The sequence below is a fragment of the Pristiophorus japonicus genome, chromosome 14 (assembly GCF_044704955.1).
Source record: "Pristiophorus japonicus isolate sPriJap1 chromosome 14, sPriJap1.hap1, whole genome shotgun sequence".
Classification (NCBI taxonomy): domain Eukaryota; kingdom Metazoa; phylum Chordata; class Chondrichthyes; family Pristiophoridae; genus Pristiophorus; species Pristiophorus japonicus.
Genome location: NC_091990.1, coordinates 169575354 through 169596686, shown reverse-complemented (window position 1 = coordinate 169596686; position 21333 = coordinate 169575354). Strand labels below are relative to the sequence as shown.

The window sequence follows — 21333 nt, the reverse complement described above, 5'->3', positions numbered from 1 at the left end:
TTTTAAACAGAGGCAATTTTGATGTACTGTCAAGATAAACCAATGAAAAGATGAAACAATCTTTTCTAAAACTTAGGCGCTTCACCAGATAATAGTCAACTGGTTATCCGCCAGCATGTCTGGAAATCATCACCAGCAAAGGTAAAGCGTGCAGACACCAAAAATTTCATTCTGTAATACTGCACATGCATACACATTCTTTAAAAGCAACTGTGCTGCACTTGCTGAAGCTTACAGCAGCAACATATAGCGAGGGTGGCAAGTTTTTTTTAGAGCGGTCAAAAAGGCAAACTAGCTCAGAGCATGGAAAGACTCTCAGTAGTGATAGACTAGTACCAGAATTGACAGAAGATCTCCAGCCTACTGTAACTTATTATTCAACTATCAAATTCCATTGCCACCATTAAAGTCACCAACAATTTTGGGACCAAAGCTCACATACAATCCAATGTCTCAGCACCCCAGGATTCAGTTCCTATTCTCAGTTCCCTTGGTTGTTAATCAGCTTTCATTCTGGTGGCTTTTATAAGTAATGGTTCTGGCGAATAGAAGTAATTTGCTCTCTGTGTAAAGCTGAATTTGTTCTGTGTGTTAGCATTGTCTGTTGTAAACAGAAAGAGCTATAGCATATTCCAACACGACCAGTAGAGTACATGAACATTCAATTTCAGGCAGCAATGTTATTACTCAACAAACACAGCAAATTTGAGAGATGTTAATAGCTTATACAATGCAACAAGCATTAAAACATGTAACATGACATTCTCCAGAATATCTTTATCTAATAAAATGTTACACAAAATAATTTATCTCTAACATTTCTCACGTAAACTTGGTGATGTTATATGGTGCATAAGAAGCAAAGAATTGCAAATAAAGACAGAAAATACTAGAAATAAACAGCAGCTCCATCAGCCTCTGAATGAGAAAAATGTTTAATGATTTGAGTGGAGTCCCGTCATTGGAACATGATGAAAGTGGTTGTTACAACCAGGAACCCCACCTGAAATATTAACTTGCCTTTTCTCTTTCAGATTCTGACTGACCTGCTGTGCATTTGTTTTTATTTTAGATTTCTAGCATTCAGTTTCCTATTTATCTCCAACATAATTGGAAATATTATGGGAGAGGATAAGGCTGAAATGTACTTATGAGTGATCCTGTATTGTAATCCCTGTCTTTCTGGTACTGGTGGCAGCAGTACTAATGCCACATATCACGGATGGGTCAAGTTGATTTTGCAGAGGTTAGTCAATATTGGGTGAAACCTGTAATCAAACCTAAATATCGCTAACTTTGAGGTGGCACAAGTCTGCTTTGAAGCCCCATTACAAAAAAACTCATCAATCTCAAAAATAAAACAATACTCTTTAGGAAAATTAATACTCTCCCTCTCATGATAATCAATTATCAACCAAATGCTAGTCATCTTAGCGGAGAGAATTCATGTTCATTACTCATACACAAACCTAGATATTAACAAAAGACTGCACGGTTTCAGTGCAAGTTAACTACATTCTTCATATTGATTGATTCTTCATTGCAACAGCTATTGGTCAGATCATGACTTCCTGTTCCATCATGGTCTTTTATAGTGGGTCAGTTCTATTATTATACCATTATGGGCTCAAGTGGTTTACGCTCATCCTTGAAGTTTCACAGTCCTGCTCTTTAAAGAAAAAGCCACTTCAAAGTTAGCATGTTAAGTACTTTACTGGGGTTCTAAAGAGCTGAGATGATAAGTTCTGCAGGTTTATTAGAGTTCGGTTGGTGGTCTGTTGGAGTTGAAGTTCTCAACTTTGTATCCATGGTCAGGCACTCCTGGCTGCTTATGCAGGTTGGAGTGATGTCCATCAGTTCTCCTGACGAACTGAATGGAAAGGATGGAGACACCGAAATACCAGATGAGGTCCCAGCGTCCGCCGATCCAACAAACAGACGGGGTGGCTTTGGCACTAAGTTGGGTTCAAACTGCGCCCGCATCAGGATCTCGTGCTCACTTACTGACTTGGGAATTTCATTATATTCTTCTAAGCTATCGTCAAGGACCAAATGATAAATATCTTGGAAGGAGCTGCTTTTCCCATCCAGATTGAAAAGACTGTCTATAAACTCAGCAAATTCAAGCACTTGTGGGCTTGGCACCTCCCTCTGACTCCCTGTCCATTCTTTACTGTCATCTTCCAATGGTAACTTATCTGAAAAACTGTCTTCTTCCACCTCTGCGGCTCGTTTGTTCTCCTGCTCACCAAAGTCCGCTTGCAGGGGACTGGGCAGAGAATAACAGCTGTTGTGCAGTGGTTCAAGGGGTTGCACCTCCTGAGAATGTTTAGATAGACTGTCTGCAGCAAGTAACTCAGTCCGGGAGCTAAGGGAAGGATTCTCCTCTGGGATTGCTGGATCAATGTAGAAACAATGCGACTCATCTTTCTCCATTACAACATGCAGACTTGGAGAGCCCCTTATGCTGCGAAATCCAGAGGAGCGGCGTGAATCAAAACTGTAGATAGACTCATTGTCAGAAAGACTTTCCATGGTGGCAAGAGGAGCCCTACGCTCCTCTATTTCAGTCACCAGCCTCTCCTTTGTGTTCATTAGAAGCAACTCAACTGGATCATTTTGGCACTGCATATTTTGTTTTGTCTGATAAAGACCTTCAAAGCTCAGTTCAGATTTTGACTTACTCCTGAAAAAGAACAAACACAGTTATACAACAAATATCAAATCAAAAAATTTGAAAAGAAATTTGGCAGTAAAATACTTATTACTTCAACTTCTGATTACCTAAAAGTGAAGTGGATTGCGTAAAAAGTAAATTGAAATGGCCTCTAGGAGGGGAGTAAAAGTTACAGGAACATTAAGATACTTTACCATAGTAACATTTTATTATAAAGCAGGTAATTTCTATGCCTCCGACAATGGCTTGAACCTGACATTTCACAGGTCCCAAGAGCAAAGTTCGAATGTGCAGAAAAAAGCCAAATCTCCTTCCACTGGTGGTAGTCCTGGTTAACCCTTGCTGTTGGAGCGGATTTTTGGACATATACTTGATTGTATACGGGACCAAACATTTGTTTTATTTTCCCCTTTAAATGAATTTTGTAAGGGACAATATTGATGCATCATGCTTTAAACAGTTAGACTTCAAGGTATGCTGGCCTTGAGTTATGGAGATAGGAAAGTGAGATAATGAACACTGGAGAGTTAAGTGCTGGGTATGTTTGTTTATACCGGTGCCAAAAGACCTGCACTTGTTTATACTGCCCTGTCACAATGCAGGATGGGTTATATATCGAAAGCCTAGCCTTCGATAGTCAAAGCTTTGTAGTGCTAAAGCATGTGTTGTAAAGTGCCGTAATTTGTAAGATAAAAGAACTTCACTGCAGATACCAATTTGAGAAGTGGTTCAGAGACAGGGGTCCCCAACACTTCTCCCAAAGCTTTGTCTCCGATTTAATAAACCTCTCTTTATATATTATACAGTCTCGGAAATATTTTTCCACAACAAAATGGCGTCACGACAGGATACTGTCTGATCAGACTTGATCATTTAAGACAGTATCTGGAATCTGGTGTTAGAGACTGAAAAGAGAGGTATACGGGCATGACGGGATAGTGTATAAGATATGAGTAAACAGATAGCTGGAAGAGGCTGACTAACCAGTTTGAGTTGTCCCTTTAGTAAATAAGGTCGGTGCGGAAGGGAACTGAACGATCCAACCTAGAGCCGAAAACTCCGGTGGTAAGGAAACACGCTAGCTTTGTTGCGAAGACAAAGGGTCTCCACAGAGTAGTCGTGGCCGTGAGTATTACAGAAACAAAGGGAAACGTCCAAGACTGGCGAACATGGAAGGTAAGGAAGGGGATGTAAAACGCGGGCTGCCCGGGTCATTAATTAATTCCTATCATTAATTGTAACCTGTGTAATTACGTAATACCATAAAAAAGCTGATAGTGACTATCTTAAGTGACATATGGATCCAGACATAAGCTTTGTTGAATGAAGAGAAACTTTTGTGAGTGTCTATTTTGAATGAAGAGAGTACGCGAGTAATTTTGACAGTGGAATGAATGAAAGCCTGTTTTAAGAAAGTGTGGAGTTGCCTGCCTGTTTTAGCTCCACCCACTCTTTCCAAACAGAGTGAAATGTTTTTTTTTTAACCCTTCGTAGTGTTGTCCTGTATGTGGGAAGTTAAAGAAACTGTGAACCTTATGGTATTACATTTTAAGTTAGAAACGAAGGTGTGGATATATTCGGATGATAAGTTACGGAGCTAGGAAATGCACAAAGGATAGGTTTGTTGAGTAAAAGATAAAAATACATGGTCCCGGTAGTAAAAAAAAAAGAATTTGACACGCTCACTTACTTGTCGAAAGAAAACATGCAATTGGGTTGAAAGACATAAATTTAGTCCAGGAATGAGATAAAGAATGCCTTTTAAAACGCTCCCATTTTCCTTTGTGTAAAACCTTGACACGAAAGCTTCTAGCTCAGTAGAAAAAAAAAAGAGTTTTAAATTTAGAAATACCTTCAGGGATCAGGTCAAACTCCTGGGCGAGTGGTGAGCTATCTGTGAAGGTGTAAAAGGGACTTTTGAAAAAGGCTAAAACAGTAAGCTTTAGCAGTTTAGAAAAGAAAAAGATAAAGCAGGAAAAGGTCTCTGCCACGGGAACAGGAGGGGGGCAGAAAAGGGGGACTTGCCATAATTGTGGAAAACCGGGCCATTTTGCCAGGGAATGCAAAGGGAAAGGCAGTGAAAAGCAATGTACGTATTGTGGTAAGAAAGGGCACCTGGAAGCGACATGCTATGGTAAAAATGGCTATCCTAATAAGGCAAGGACCCTGTCAGAACAGGAATACCAGCAGTGGCAGGCGTACAAAGCCACCCTGTGATGTCCGGCGGCCCCTGTACAAAGTAAAAAGGAGGGAAGGATATATGTGTCTGCACTAGTAGGGGGCCGACAGTGTGAGATGCTAGTGGACACGGGAGCCTCAATATCCATTACCAATATGCCCCTTCCCGTCACCGACAAGGCGGCTCTGATAAACGGAATAGATGGACGGCCCACACTGGCCTACCTGAGTACCACCCAATTGGTGGAAATTGATAATTTATGTATACCCATGAGATTTTACGTATGCAAGAATCGTGAGGGAACAATATTGGGGAATGATGTAATGAGGGAATTTAAGGCCCTGATTGATTGCGGCAAGGGGAAACTGACATGGCCAAAGGCGGATGGCAGTAAGGGAGATTTAGGACAGATAGCCCACCATATGGAAAGTATAGGTGTAGCTACAGCCACAAAAACTGACTGGCTTATCGGGACTGGAGGGTATGGAGGCATATGTGCCTCTGTGCCTGGGGTCTGGGCACAGACAAAATACTGGAAAGGCGAAGATGGATCCTATTAAAGTCCCTGGACCACCTCATAAACCACACCGACAATACCCTATAAGACCTGAAGCTAGAACAGCGGTTGTAGAAATAGTAAAAGGGCTAGTGGAAAAGGGTATCTTAAAAGAAACAGTTAGCACCACTAACTCCCCAACATGGCCGGTAGGGAAACCAGATGGGAGTTATAGACTCACTATCGACTACACTGCCCTTAACAAGGTCACCCCCAAATTACACCCGATAGTGGCCAGCCCCTCCACAATCCTTAATGGATTATCCCCTGAACATAAGATCTTTACAGTCCTAGACCCAGAATCACAAGAAAAATTTGCCTTCACGGTGGAGGATAAACAATATACTTGGACCCGATTACCACAAGGGTTCCATAATAGTCCTGCCATATTCCATCGAGTCATGAGGGATATACTAAAACAAATAGAGGTACCGGCAGGAAATAGTATTTTACAATATGTCGATGACATATTAATAGCCTCAGAAACCAAGGAAGGACATCAGGCAACCCTATACTTAGTATTAAGGGCTCTGGAAACGGCGGGCCTTAAGGTTAACCCCAAAAAGGCCCAGGTAGGAAAATCCCAGGTCCTGTACCTAGGGTACTGCCTCTCAAAGGGGCTGAAAGAAATGCCCTTGGATAGGAAAAAGGCTGTCAAGGACATGCCTAGACCAGTAACGGTAAGTGGGGTGAGGAAGGTACTGGGCCTCTTTAATTACAGCCGGAACTTTATCCTTGATTTTGCAAAAATTGCTGAGCCAATACAAAGATTAGTGAAAGGGGGGAAACCGGCCCTAGACCTCAGAGTGGGGCCCTGAACAAGAACAGGCGTATAGTAAACTCAAGTCAGAACTAGTTTTCGCACCTGGATTGGGACTGCCTGACATGAGTAAGGATTTCCACATCCACTGTAACAATGAAGGTGGGTTCTATATGGCCGTGGTCACCCAAGATCACGGGGATAAAAGGAAACCTATAGGCTATTACTCTACCACGAAAGCCCGGTGGTGACTGGGTTATCCAGATGTATAGCTGCGCTAGATTGCGCAGCTTGGGCGGTAAAAATAAGCGAGCCTGTGATGATGACTGGAAACATCATTCTCCACACTAAACACACATTGGTAGAAATGTTAAACACAGGAAAACTGAGAATCGTATCTAATATGAGACGGGCAAAGTGGGAAGCATAATTAGGGATGTAGGAAACAACCCCGCAGAAGGTATGATAGGTGAGGGGGAACCCCACTTTTGTGAAGAGGTATGTGAGGATATAGAAGAGGATAGAATAAAAGACGCCCCCCTTCAAACCGCAGAACAAACCTTGTTTGTGGACGGCTCACGAAAATACGTAGAGGGACTACCTCGTACCGGATGGGCTGTAGTTAACCAGGATCTAGAGACAGTCGAATCAGGGCGAATTAATGGGGGGTCGTCAGCTCAGGTGGCAGAACTGGTAGCCCTCACCCGGGCACTGGAATTATCGGAAAATATGATTGTTAATATCTATACGGACAGTAGGTATGCATTCGGGGTAGTACACGATTATATGACAGCATGGGGGAGAAGGGGTGTTTGCGATGGATAAAGACATAACTTACTAAATACCAGTTGATATCAGCTGTGAAAAAGATATTGGTTTAATTGAAAAAAAAAAGAATTTGAAGAGGTAAAAAAAAAAACACTCTCCATTGATAATGATTTTAAATTATTAAAATTAAGTCAGTGCCGCTGGGGCCCGAGACGAACAGATAAGTATTGAGAAACTACACCAGGACACTTCTGAGGAGGAAATAGGTATGTGGACAAAGCAGGGCGCAACACAAGGGAAGGATAACATTTGGAGACGAAACGACAAGGTAATGGCGCCTGAATGCATACAGAATACCTTATTGCATCATGGCCTGTCTCATTCAGGATGAGAGGCTGTTGTTGTTTGTCTATTTACAGATTGACAGCGAGAGATTCTTTAAGCAAGCCATACGGCCATTTTGCCTTTGACTATTTGTTAAAAATAGAGTAATAAGATGATTATATATTGCGATCGGTGCGATTATCATAGTTCGTGTTAGGTCCGGCCTACTAGCTAGACCGAAACGAGAGTTACATGTGAATACCTTTTTGAACATGTCTTATGTTTATGCGCAAAATGAGAACTTTTCTAGTTGCTGGGTATGTTCGCACATCGCCATACATAGCAAAGGAGGCATCCCTTTGAGGTCAATCTCCCTTAACATCTCGGAAGTAGCAGAGTGGGTAATGCGACAAAACGGTACAGGGGAAGTAAATGATACTTGGAACCAGAGTGGGGATAAAGAAACGTTGAGATCGGGGGGGTGTTACCTTTTGGATGCATTTGACAGATGGTACCAGTCGGATTACAATAGGTCGGTACGACCCCCGTTCCTGGTTTTGACCAACACCTCAGGAGTTGGAAGGCCCACCGCTGACATTTGTTTCACTAGAGACCTGACTGGTGAGGAAACAGGTTTTGTAGCAGGATATAGCAATTGTACGCAATACCTTAACCTCACCAGGTGGAACATAATAGCCAGTGAAACAACAAACCAGGGGTTCTTTGAAATAGAGGGTTTGAAGAATCAGACAAGTAGCCAGGACTGGGACCCTAAGATTAGGTGGCGACGGGGGCTGAGAGAGAGATTGGGATCGAATCTAACAGCATAAAATGGCACATTTTGTGTGCGGGCATAAGGCCTACCCCTGGTTGCCTCAGAACTGGAGAGGGTCCTGTTATTTGGGATATGTGGTCCCTTTTGTCAGACGGGTACGTACTTTAGCAGAAGTACAGACACCAGGTCGACTAAGATGAGATCTTACTCTGGTAGAGAGGCTATTTGGGGTCATGATGCTCCCATTCGGGATAGGACGCACCATGGATGAATTACGTAACCTAGAGAGGGTACTGGAACAGATAGTTAACGACACTGCTGAAGCAATAGAGGGCATAACGGCTGAAATGGTAGCCATACGCACAATGGTACTCCAGAACCGAATGGCCCTAGATTATATACTAGCACAAAGTGGGGGCACATGTGCCTTAATTGGAGCTGAATGTTGCACTTACATTCCCGATAATTCAGAAAACATAACCAACCTCGCTGATCACATAAAAAGGGAGGTAAAGAAGTTATCCACAACAGCAGGAGGACCTGGCTGTTAGGGGGATCCTGGGTGTCCTATCTTATGCACGGAGTAATTATTCTGGTTGTAATAATAATTACTTGCTGTCTGATTATCGGGTGTTTTAATATCTGCTGTAAAGTTATGATGGCCCGACTGATGCCAGTAGCCAGTGTAATCGCCGAAGAAGAAGCACACCTGATGGAAATACCTGAAGACACCATGGATGAAGAAACAGACGACACTTCCGGTGTCCCTGGGCGCTACGTGTGTGGGAAGTGTATCCGCCTTGAGCTCTTGACGGTCCGCGTTGCGGAATTGGAGCTGAGGGTGGATTCACTCTGGAGCATCCACGATGCTGAGAATGACGCGAGTATCACGTGTAGTGAGTTGGTCTTACCGCAGGAGAAGGGTCCACAGCCAGATAGGGAATGGAAGACCAGCAGGAAGAGCAGTGCAAGAAAGATAGTGCAGGGGTCCCCTGTGGTCATCCCCCTGCAAAACAGATACACTGCTTTGAGTACTGTTGGGGAGGATGACTCATCAGGGGAGGGCAGCAGCAGCCAAGTTCATGGCACCGTAGGTGGCTCTGCTGCAAAGGAGGGCAGGAAAAAGATTGGGAGCGCGATAGTGATAGGGGATTCGATGGTGAGGGGAATAGATAGGCGTTTCTGCGGACGCAACCGAGACTCCAGGATGGTATGTTGCCTCCCTGGTGCAAGGGTCAAGGATGTCTCGGAGCGGGTGCAGGACATTCTGAAATGGGAGGGAGAACAGCCAGTTGTCGTGGTGCACATTGGTACCAACGACATAGGTAAAAAAAGGGATGAGGTCCTACGAAAAGAATTTAAGGAGCTAGGAGCTAAATTAAAAAGTAGGACCTCAAAAGTAGTAATCTCGGGATTGCTACCAGTGCCACGTGCTAGTCAGAGTAGGAATCGCAGGATAGCGCAGATGAGTACATGGCTTGAGCAGTGGTGCAGCAGGGAGGGATTCAAATTCTTGGGGCATTGGAACCGGTTCTGGGGGAGGTGGGACCAGTACAAACCGGACGGTCTGCACCTGGGCAGGACCGGAACCAATGTCCTAGGGGGAGTGTTTGCTAGTGCTGTTGGGGAGGAGTTAAACTAATATTGCAGGGGGATGGGAACCAATGCAGGGAGACAGAGGGAGCCAAAAATGAGGCAAAAGCAAAAGACAGAAAGGAGATGAGGAAAAGTGGAGGGCAGAGAAACCCAAGGCAAAGAACAAAAAGGGCCACTGTACAGCAAAATTCTAAAAGGACAAAGGGTGTTAAAAAAGCAAGCCTGAAGGCTGTGTGTCTTAATGCAAGGAGTATCCGCAATAAGGTGGATGAATTAACTGTGCAAATAGATGTTAACAAATATGATGTGATTGGGATTACGGAGACGTGGCTCCAGGATGATCAGGGCTGGGAACTCAACATCCAGGGGTATTCAACATTCAGGAAGGATAGAATAAAAGGAAAAGGAGGTGGGGTAGCATTGCTGGTTAAAGAGGAGATTAATGCAATAGTTAGGAAAGACATTAGCTTGGATGATGTGGAATCTATATGGGTAGAGCTGCAGAACACTAAAGGGCAAAAAACGTTAGTGGGAGTTGTGTACAGACCTCCAAACAGTAGTAGTGATGTTGGGGAGGGCATCAAACAGGAAATTAGGAGTGCATGCAATAAAGGTGCAGCAGTTATAATGGGTGACTTTAATATGCACATAGATTGGGCCAGCCAAACTGGAAGCAATACGATGGAGGAGGATTTCCTGGAGTGCATAAGGGATGGTTTTCTAGACCAATATGTCGAGGAACCAACTCGGGGGGAGGCCATCTTAGACTGGGTGTTGTGTAATGAGAGAGGATTAATTAGCAATCTCATTGTGCGAGGCCCCTTGGGGAAGAGTGACCATAATATGGTGGAATTCTGCATTAGGATGGAGAATGAAACAGTTAATTCAGAGACCATGGTCCAGAACTTAAAGAAGGGTAACTTTGAAGGTATGAGGCATGAATTGGCTAAGATAGATTGGCTAATGATAGTTAAGGGGTTGACTGTGGATGGGCAATGGCAGACATTTAGAGACCGCATGGATGAATTACAACAATTGTACATTCCTGTCTGGCGTAAAAATAAAAAAGAGAAGGTGGCTCAACCGTGGCTATCAAGGGAAATCAGGGATAGTATTAAAGCCAAGGAAATGGCATACAAATTGGCCAGAAATAGCAGCGAACCTGGGGACTGGGAGAAATTTAGAACTCAGCAGAGGAGGACAAAGGGTTTGATTAGGGCAGGGAAAATGGAGTACGAGAAGAAGCTTGCAGGGAACATTAAAGCGGATTGCAAAAGTTTCTAGAGGTATGTAAAGAGAAAAAGGTTAGTAAAGACAAACGTAGGTCCCCTGCAGTCAGAATCAGGGGAAGTCATAACGGGGAACAAAGAAATGGCAGACCAATTGAACAAGTACTTTGGTTCAGTATTCACTAAGGAGGACACAAACAACCTTCCGGATATAAAAGTGGTCAGAGGGTCTAGTAAGGAGGAGGAACTGAGGGAAATCTTTATTAGTCGGGAAATTGTGTTGGGGAAATTGATGGGATTGAAGGCCGATAAATCCCCAGGGCCTGATGGACTGCATCCCAGAGTACTTAAGGAGGTGGCCTTGGAAATAGCGGATGCATTGACAGTCATTTTCCAACATTCCATTGACTCTGGATCAGTTCCTATCGAGTGGAGGGTAGCCAATGTAACCCCACTTTTTAAAAAAGGAGGGAGAGAGAAAGCAGGGAATTATAGACCGGTCAGTCTGACCTCAGTAGTGGGTAAAATGATGGAATCAATTATTAAGGATGTCATAGCAGCGCATTTGGAAAATGGTGACATGATAGGTCCAAGTCAGCATGGATTTGTAAAAGGGAGATCATGCTTGACAAATCTTCTGGAATTTTTTGAGGATGTTTCCAATAAAGTGGACAAAGGAGTACCAGTTGATGTGGTATATTTGGACTTTCAGAAGGCTTTCGACAAGGTCCCACACAGGAGATTAATGTGCAAAGTTAAAGCACATGGGATTGGGGGTAGTGTGCTGACATGGATTGAGAACTGGTTGGCAGACAGGAAGCAAAGAGTAGGAGTAAATGGGTACTTTTCGGAATGGTAGGCAGTGACTAGTGGGGTACCGCAGGGTTCTGTGCTGGGGCCCCAGTTGTTTACATTGTACATTAATGATTTAGACGAGGGGATTAAATGTAGTATCTCCAAATTTGCGGATGACACTAAGTTGGGTGGCAGTGTGAGCTGCGAGGAGGATGCTATGAGGCTGCAGAGTGACTTGGATAGGTTAGGTGAGTGGGCAAATGCGTGGCAGATGAAGTATAATGTGGATAAATGTGAGGTTATCCACTTTGGTGGTAAAAACAGAGAGACAGACTATTATCTGAATGGTGACAGATTAGGAAAAGGGAAGGTGCAACGGGACCTGGGTGTCATGGTACATCAGTCATTGAAGGTTGGCATGCAGGTACAGCAGGCGGTTAAGAAAGCAAATGGCATGTTGGCCTTCATAGTGAGGGGATTTGAGTACAGGGGCAGGGAGGTGTTGCTACAGTTGTACAGGGCCTTGGTGAGGCCACACCTGGAGTATTGTGTACAGTTTTGGTCTCCTAACTTGAGGAAGGACATCTTGCTATTGAGGGAGTGCAGCGAAGATTCACCAGACTGATTCCCGGGATGGTGGGACTGACCTATCAAGAAAGACTGGATCAACTGGGCTTGTATTCACTGGAGTTCAGAAGAGTGAGAGGGGACCTCATAGAAACGTTTAAAATTCTGACGGGTTTGGACAGGTTGGATGCAGGAAGAATGTTCCCAATGTTGGCGAAGTCCAGAACCAGAGGTCACAGTCTAAGGATAAGGGGTAAGCCATTTAGGACCGAGATAAGGAGAAACTTCTTCACCCAGAGAGTGGTGAACCTGTGGAATTCTCTACCACAGAAAGTAGTTGAGGGCAATTCACTAAATATATTCAAAAGGGAGTTAGATGAAGTCCTTACAACTCGGGGGATCAAGGGGTATGGCGTGAAAGCAGGAATGGGGTACTGAAGTTGCATGTTCAGCCATGAACTCATTGAATGGCGGTGCAGGCTAGAAGGGCTGAATGGCCTGCTCCTGCACCTATTTTCTATGTTTCTATGACACTGACCACTATCTTTGAAGGGTAGCCTAGAGCTACAGGCAAGGTGGACATACGGAACATCAGGGAAGTAACATACCCCAAAGGACGAATATATGCTACTATCATTGTGGTCATATGGATTTCGTGAATATCATCCAGGACCAAAAGGGGGAATATTGTTGGAGCGGATTTTTGGACATATACTTGATTGTATACGGGACCAAACATTTGTTTTATTTTCCCCTTTAAATGAATTTTGTAAGGGACAATACTGATGCATCATGCTTTAAACAGTTAGACTTCAAGGTATGCTGGCCTTGAGTTATGGAGATAGGAAAGTGAGATAATGAACACCGGAGAGTTAAGTGCCGGGTATGTTTGTTTATACCGGTGCCAAAAGACCTGCACTTGTTTATACTGCCCTGTCAAAATGCAGGATGGGTTATATATCAAAAGCTTAGCCTTCGATAGTCAAAGCTTTGTAGTGCTAAAGCATGTGTTTTAAAGTGCCGTAATTTGTAAGATAAAAGAACTTCACTGCAGATACCAATTTGAGAAGTGGTTCAGAGACAGGGGTCCCTAACACTTCTCCCAAAGCTTTGTCTCCGATTTAATAAACTTCTCTTTATATATTATACAGTCTCGGAAATATTTTTCCACAACACTTGCCATTGGATAAAGGCCTAGCTCTGTCAAGCCGGTGTGGTGGCTGGTGTGCAACGGTCACCACGTTAAAAAAATCTACGCACAGGCATCTTCCACCCCCTCAATTGGAGTTCAGGATCTGGAACATTGGGTCCTTCATTGGAACATCTGTGAACTCATGTGGAAGCAAGTCATCCTCGTTCGAGGGACCGCCTATGATTATATGGTAGTTCACAATTATGGGAACATTTTTTTTTGCTGGCAGAGCAAGTAAATCACTGGCCATCGAACATAAGACCACTGTCAGGCAGTAGTGCAGGAAGGGCCAGAGCAGCAGAATGGGGAGTGGGCAGGCTGCCAAGGTGAATCCAAATGGAAGGCTATACTCATTAAACAGAGAAACATAGAAAATAGGTGCAGGAGTAGGCCATTCGGCCCTTCGAGCCTGCACCACCATTCAATATGATCATGGCCGATCATGCAACTTCAGTACCCCATTCCTGCTTTCTCTCCATACCCCTTGATCCCTTTAGCTGTGAGGGCCACATCTAATTCCCTTTTAAATATATCTAACGAACTAGCCCCAACAACTTTTTCTGGTAGAGAAGCTTACACCAACAAAGGCAGCAGAGCTGGAGTGGGCTGGGGTGGGGGTGGGATAGGCAAGGTGAGTTAAACCTTGCGAAGAAGGTGGAATTGACAGCACCAGAGTGGGGGATGGGCGTGATGTGTCCAAATGCAAGCTTGCACTCATGGGGTTTTTGTGTGCCTGAAATGATAGAGTAGGCTGGCATAAATCTTCAGGGCAGTGAAAATTAGTTTGTACCTTACAGCTTGATTTGGAGGCCCAAGTTCTCTGCTGAGTAGAATTAGGGCATATTTTCAGGATGGTTGAAGGAGCTGGGGAGATCATCACAGTGCCACATAGTAGGCACAGAACTACATGGTAACATTAAGTTTGGATTTAATATTATCAATCTCAATGTTTACACTGTAAATATGGATATAAAAGTGATACCAAAAAATTGTGACATGAAATAAGGATTATGAACATGAAGTACGTGCCCGTTTTCTTTAAATTTATAGGGGCCAATTTTCCACATGGCCGATTTTTGGCACAGTTGTGGAGGTACGTCCGATTTTTTAAGAGCCCAACTGCGCCAAAAAAAAGTTCCAAGTTTCGCCGGCATAACCTTTCATTTTGGAGCGGTGCAGATTGCTGTTAAGCTCTGTGGGTGGAGTTTAAGGTCTGCTCCGAAAAACAGGTTGCCAGGGCAACGAGGGTCACACTGAAGGGCTGAGGCTGCAAAGTGAAACATACAAGATGCACAAGACATAAGCAGGCACGTATTACCATTGCCAAGATCTCTTCACTTCTGTTCATTGGAAAATTGTAGTGACAAACTATCATATTCTGCAATATTTATTTCTTTAATTTTAAATGCGAAAGGCCGAATAAAATGAAAATAATTCCACACACAATTTCACATTAGGTTATGCGTTTTTGTAAAGTCCCGGTGCTGCTGCTATCCCGGGCCAAATAGCCCCCCTGCTCCCCCTGTTGGCGCCGCTCCTATCCCGGGCCGAAAGGCCCCCCGCCCCAGGTGCCATGTCTTCAGCTGCGCTAAAACAATGGCGTCTTCTCTGCAACGATTTTCTCTTCTCTGCGCCGATTTTCTTAAGTGCAGGGAAGGTTTTTCAGAACGGTGTACTGCGCCGTTTTTGAAAAAAATCCTACTTGGCCAAACTCGCTTAAGTGGCCAGAAATGGCGCCAGTGACGTCAAAAAATCAAAAACTAAATAAATCGGCCGTAAGTAGTTTAGGATGGCGCAGAAAATTTGGTGAAACTGGCAGATTTTAGTCTGCTCCTAAAAAAAAACAGTGGAGGTCAAAAAGTGCAGAATGGTGGCAAAAATGCAGCCCATAGATCCTTCTTTTAAACAGCTAGATTTAACATGGGAGTCCTAGTTAAAAAAAGGCTGATGAATCTCAGAAAAACATAACTAATAAAAGAACTGCTTTTAATGGCTGGAGAACAGTGATGGATGATGTGAACAGGTTGACAGACTGGGACTACTGAACCATTAGGAAGAGTTCTGTAACCCACACAGGGGAGAAATATATAAAAGCTGCATTTACAGCCAGTAACACAAGGTATTTTCTTGTTTAAATAAAAACAAAGTGGTTGCATCATGAAAGAAAACACATGGCAGAACATTTCAGTTCTCGCTATTAGTTTTCAGTTCTGAGGTAAGAACACACTGTTGGTGAACTGGAAATTCTATCATTTTTGTACAGTATCTTGAAGGTCCACAAAAGAGACCAAATCAATCACCTAAAAGAGATGTAAGCTTGTTAGAAATTGTAGGAAAGTTTTCTGAAAAGGAAACAGTAATCTCTTGTGGTTCGATAGCACTGCGATATTTTAGTATCTTACTGTGCCAATTTACATCCATATACTTTCGCCTGGCATCTTTTTATTTTCCACCTTTGAAGGTGATGATTCAATTTGATGGGCATCGCATATATTCTCCAAGAATTTGTTTACCTTGATTAGAAACTATTTGTTAAACACAGGGTCACTAACCCATATGTGATGAATTAAGGCTAGAGTTTCAGCTCATAATGGAAACTGCTGTCAAGCCAGCTGTTTACATTGTACATTAATGATTTAGACGAGGGGATTAAATGTAGTATCTCCAAATTTGCGGATGACACTAAGTTGGGTGGCAGTGTGAGCTGCGAGGAGGATGCTATGAGGCTGCAGAGTGACTTGGATAGGTTAGGTGAGTGGGCAAATGCATGGCAGATGAAGTATAATGTGGATAAATGTGAGGTCATCCACTTTGGTGGTAAAAACAGAGAGACAGACTATTATCTGAACGGTGACAGATTAGGAAAAGGGGAGGTGCAACGAGACCTGGGTGTCATGGTACATCAGTCATTGAAGGTTGGCATGCAGGTACAGCAGGCGGTTAAGAAAGCAAATGGCATGTTGGCTTTCATAGCGAGGGGATTTGAGTACAGGGGCAGGGAGATGTTACTACAGCTGTACAGGGCCTTGGTGAGGCCACATCTGGAGTATTGTGTACAGTTTTGGTCTCCTAACTTGAGGAAGGACATTCTTGCTATTGAGGGAGTGCAGCGAAGGTTCACCAGGCTGATTCCCGGGATGGCGGGACTGACATATCAAAAAAGACTGGATCAACTGGGCTTGTATTCACTGGAGTTCAGAAGAATGAGAGGGGACCTCATAGAAACGTTTAAAATTCTGACGGGTTTAGACAGGTTAGATGCAGGAAGAATGTTCCCAATGTTGGGGAAGTCCAGAACCAGGGGTCACAGTCTAAGGATAAGGGGTAAGCCATTTAGGACCGAGATGAGGAGAAACTTCTTCACCCAGAGAGTGGTGAACCTGTGGAATTCTCTACCACAGAAAGTTGTTGAGGCCAGTTCACTAAATATATTCAAAAAGGAGTTAGATGTAGTCCTTACTACTAGGAGGATCAAGGGGTATGACGAGAAAGCAGGAATGGGGTACTAAAGTTGCATGTTCAGCCATGAACTCATTGAATGGCGGTGCAGGCTTGAAGGGCCGAATGGCCTACTCCTGCACCTATTTTCTATGTTTCTATGACACAGTCGAGCATCTGCAGAACTTGGAGGAGGTTCTTAGTCGGCTTAATCGTGTGGGGCTCAGGTTAAAACGCTCGAAGTGCATTTTTCTGGCGCCCGAAGTGGAGTTCCTGGGGAGAAGAATCGCAGCGGAAGGCATCGAAGACGGAGGCAATCGAGAACACACCGAGGCCACAGAACATGACGGAGCTGTGGTCATTTCTATGACTCCTGAACTACTTTGGTAACTTCTTACCGGGTCTCAGCACACTGTTAGAACCACTGCACGCTTTATTGCGTAAAGGAGACGAATGGGTATGGGGTAAAAGCCAAGAAAATGCCTTTGTAAAAGCTAGAAAACTGTTATGCTCAAACAAATTGCTTGTGTTGAATGATCCATGTAAGCGTTTGGTACTAGCATATAATGCGTCGTCATACGGTGTCGGGTGTGTATTGCAACAAGCCAATGAATCTGAAAAATTGCAAACGGTTGCTTATGCATCCAGAAGTCTGTCTAAGGTTGAGAGAGCCTACAGCATGATTGAAAAAGAGACGTTAGCGTGTGTTTATGGGTAAAGAAAATGCATCAATATCTGTTTGGGCTCAAATTTGAATTAGATACTGACCATAAGCCACTTATTTCCCTCTTTTCAGAAAGCAAGGGGATAAACACGAATGCACCGGCCCGCATCCAGAGATGGGCGTTCACGTTGTCCGCATACAACTACGCCATCCGCCACAGGCCAGGCACAGAAAACTGTGCCGATGCTCTCAGTAGGCTGCCATTGCCCACCACGGGGGTGGAAATGGCACAGCCCGCAGATTTAGTTATGGTAATGGAAGCATTCGAGAGTGAGCAATCACCTGGTCCCGCCTGACAGATTAAAACCTGGACGAGCCAGGATCCCTTACTGTCCTTAGTAAAAAAAAAACTGTGTGCTCCACGGGAGCTGGTCCAGTGTCCCATTAGAAATGCAGGAAGAAATAAAGCCGTACCAGCGGCGCAAAAATGAAATGTCTATACAGGCAGACTGCCTTCTGTGGGGTAATCGGGTAGTGGTATCAAAAAAGGGCAGGGACACTTTCATTAGTGTCTCCACAGTGCCCACCCAGGCATTGTAATGATGAAAGCGATAGCCAGATCCCACATGTGGTGGCCCAGTATCGATGCGGACTTCGAGTCCTGCGTGCACAAATGTAACACATGTTCACAGTTAAGCAATGCACCCAGGGAGGCGCCACTAAGTTTATGGTCTTGGCCCTCCAAACCGTGATCTAGGGTCCATGTTGACTATGAGGCCCATTCTTGGGAAAAATGTTCCTCATAGTTGTAGATGCGTACTCCAAATGGATTGAATGTGAGATAATGTCGGCAAGCACGTCCGCTGCCACCACTGAAAGCCTGTGGGCCATGTTTGTCACGCACGGCCTGCCTGATGTCCTTGTGAGTGATAACGAGCCGTGTTTCACCAGTGCCGAGTTCAAAGAGTTCATGACCCACAATGAGATCAAACATGTCACATCTGCCCCGTTCAAACCTGCATCCAATGGTCAGGCAGAGAGAGCAGTGCAAACAATCAAGCAGAGCTTGAAGAGGGTGACTGAAGGCTCACTGCAGACTCATCTATCCAGAGTTGTGCTTAGTTACCGCACAAGACCCCACTCGTTCACTGGGATTCCACCCGCTGAACTGCTCATGAAAAGGGCACTAAGATAAGGCTCTCACTAGTCCACCCTGATCTACACGAACAGGTAGAGAGAGCAGGCGGCTTCAACAAAGTACATATCATGATAGCGCAAGTGTGTCACACGAGATTTAGATTAATGATCCTGTATTTGTGTTGAACTATGGACAAGGTCCCAAGTGGCTTCCCGGCACTGTCATGGCCAAAGAGGGGAGTAGGGTGTTTCGGGTCAAATTTTCAAATGGACTCATCTACAGGAAACACTTGGACCAAACCAAACTCAGATTCGCGGACTATCCAGAGCAACCCACATTAGACCCTATCTTTTTTGACCCCCCCAACACACACACCAGTGGCAACCGACACAGTGGTTGACCACGAAGCAGAACCCATCACTCGCAGCAGCCCAGCAGGACTCACCACACCAGGCAGCCCAGCAAGGCCAGCTGCACAGCAGCCCAGCAAGGGCCCAACAAACGACTCACCAAAACCAGCATTTGCACCAAGACGATCAACCAGGAAAAGAAAGGCCGCAGATTGACTCACCTTGTAAATAGTTACACTATTGACTTTGGGAGGGGAGTGCTGTTATATACAAGTGCTCATATGTCTTTATATATGCATCATCCAATTTATAGACCTAACAGTGCAAGCACACAAGCGATATCTTGTAAAATAATATACAAGTGAAAATACCTTATTTAACCACCAGAGGACTCATCCCTTGGAGTCCCAAGGGATCACAATCCCTTGGGAGCACCTGTACTTAAGGAGGCCTCACAGGCAGGAGAGGCACTCTGGAGATCTGCAATAAAAGGCTAAGGTCACACTTTACTTTGAGCTCACAGCATCTGGTCAGACTCTTTGTTCATACATCACAGTAACAGTATACAAGTGCTCATATGTCTTTATATATGCATTATCTAATTTATAGACCTAACAGTGCAAGCACACAAGCGATATCTTGTAAAATAATATACAAGTTAAAATTGAATTTGCTATGTTATATTTGTTGTGTATCTGTAAAGCATGCACTCCCATGTTCTGCTACCAGGGAGTGCATCCCCTGAAGTCCCAAGGGATCCCACCATCCCTTAGGAGCACTGTATATAAGCCGGCCCCTAAGGCCTATTCCTCACTCTGGAGCGTCTTAATAAAGACTGAGGTCACTGTTACTTTAACCTCCCTGTGTGCAGCCTCCTCTGTGTTAGGAACACAATAACTGGCGACGAGTATACGAATCCAACGCAAAGATGCAGCAAACTGTAGGCATCCTGGAGAAGTTCTCGGAGGGTGAGGACTGGGAAGCCGATGTCGAACGGTTAGACCAGTACTTTGTAGCCAACGAGCTGGACGGAGAAGGAAGCGCTGCAAAAAGGAGAGCAGTCCTTCTCACGGTCTGCGGGACACCAACCTACAGCCTCATGAAGAATCTTCTGTCTCCGGTGAAGCCCACAGATAAGTCGTATGAGGAGCTGTGTACACTGGTTCGGGAGCATCTTAATCCGAGGGAGTGCGTGCTGATGGCGAGGTATAGGTTCTACACGTGCCAGAGATCTGAGGGTCAGGAAGTGGCGAGCTACATCGCCGAGCTAAGGCGACTTGCAGGACAATGTGAGTTTGATGGCTACCTGGAGCAAACGCTCAGACTTTTTTGTACTGGGCATTGGCCACGAAACCATCCTACGAAAACTTTTGACTGTAGAGACACCGACCCTCGGTAAGGCCATTGCGATAGCACAGGTGTTTATGTCCACCAGTGATAACACCAAACAAATCTCTCAGCACACAAGTGCTAGCAATGTTCATAAATTAACTGGAACTGTGTTTGCGAGCAGAAATGTACAGGGCAGAACCCACGAGTCTGCAACTGCCAGCAGGCCTCAGGTGACCCAGAGTCCCCAACAAAGGATGAATGCAAGGCAATTCACACCTTGTTGACGTTGTCGAGGCTTCCATTCAGCCTATTCATGCCGCTTCAAAGGGTATGTTTGCAAGAGCTGTGGAACAATGGGGCACCTCCAACGAGCTTGCAGGCGAGCTGCAAGCTCTGCAAAACCTGCTAACCACCACGTGGCAGAGGAAAATCGGTCCATGGTGGATCAAAGCAATTTTGAGCCCGAGAAGAGGAGGCAGATGCTGAAGTACACGGGGTGCACACATTTTCACCGAAATGTCCACCTATAATGCTAAACGTAAAATTGAATGGCTTACCCGTAGCCATGGAACTGGACAATGGCACTAGCCAATCCATCATGAGTAAAAAGATGTTTGAGAGACTGTGGTGCAACAAGGCATTCAGACCAGCCTTGAGCCCCATCCACACGAAACTGAGAACGTACACCAAAGAGCTTATCACTGTCCTGGGCAGTGCCATGCTCAAGGTCACCTACGAGGGCATGGTGCACGAACTGCCACTCTGGATTGTCCCGGGCGATGGTCACACACTGCTTGGCTGGGTAAAATCCGCTGGAACTGGGACGACATCCGAGTGCGATCACATGTCAATGAGGCCTCATGTACCCAGGTTCTCAACAAATTTCCATCCCTTCTGGAGCCAGGCATTGGAAACTTTTCCAGGGCAAAGATGCGGATCCACTTGGTCTCAGAGACACGACCCATTCACCACAAAGCGTGAGCGGTACCTCAC

At 44.7% G+C, this 21333-nt stretch overlaps 1 protein-coding gene across 7 annotated transcripts in view; it reads right to left on the bottom strand.

The window, feature by feature from the left end:
• Window positions 1-1047: 1047 nt before the first annotated feature.
• Window positions 1048-21333, bottom strand: part of dagla (diacylglycerol lipase, alpha) — a 519984-nt gene continuing 499698 nt past the window's right edge. For all 7 annotated transcript variants that reach the window (XM_070899843.1, XM_070899842.1, XM_070899844.1 and 4 more), the window contains one exon: window positions 1048-2686. In XM_070899843.1, the coding sequence (XP_070755944.1) occupies window positions 1723-2686 (964 nt within the window). In that variant the 3' untranslated portion in view covers window positions 1048-1722. The remainder of the gene's footprint in view (window positions 2687-21333) is intronic.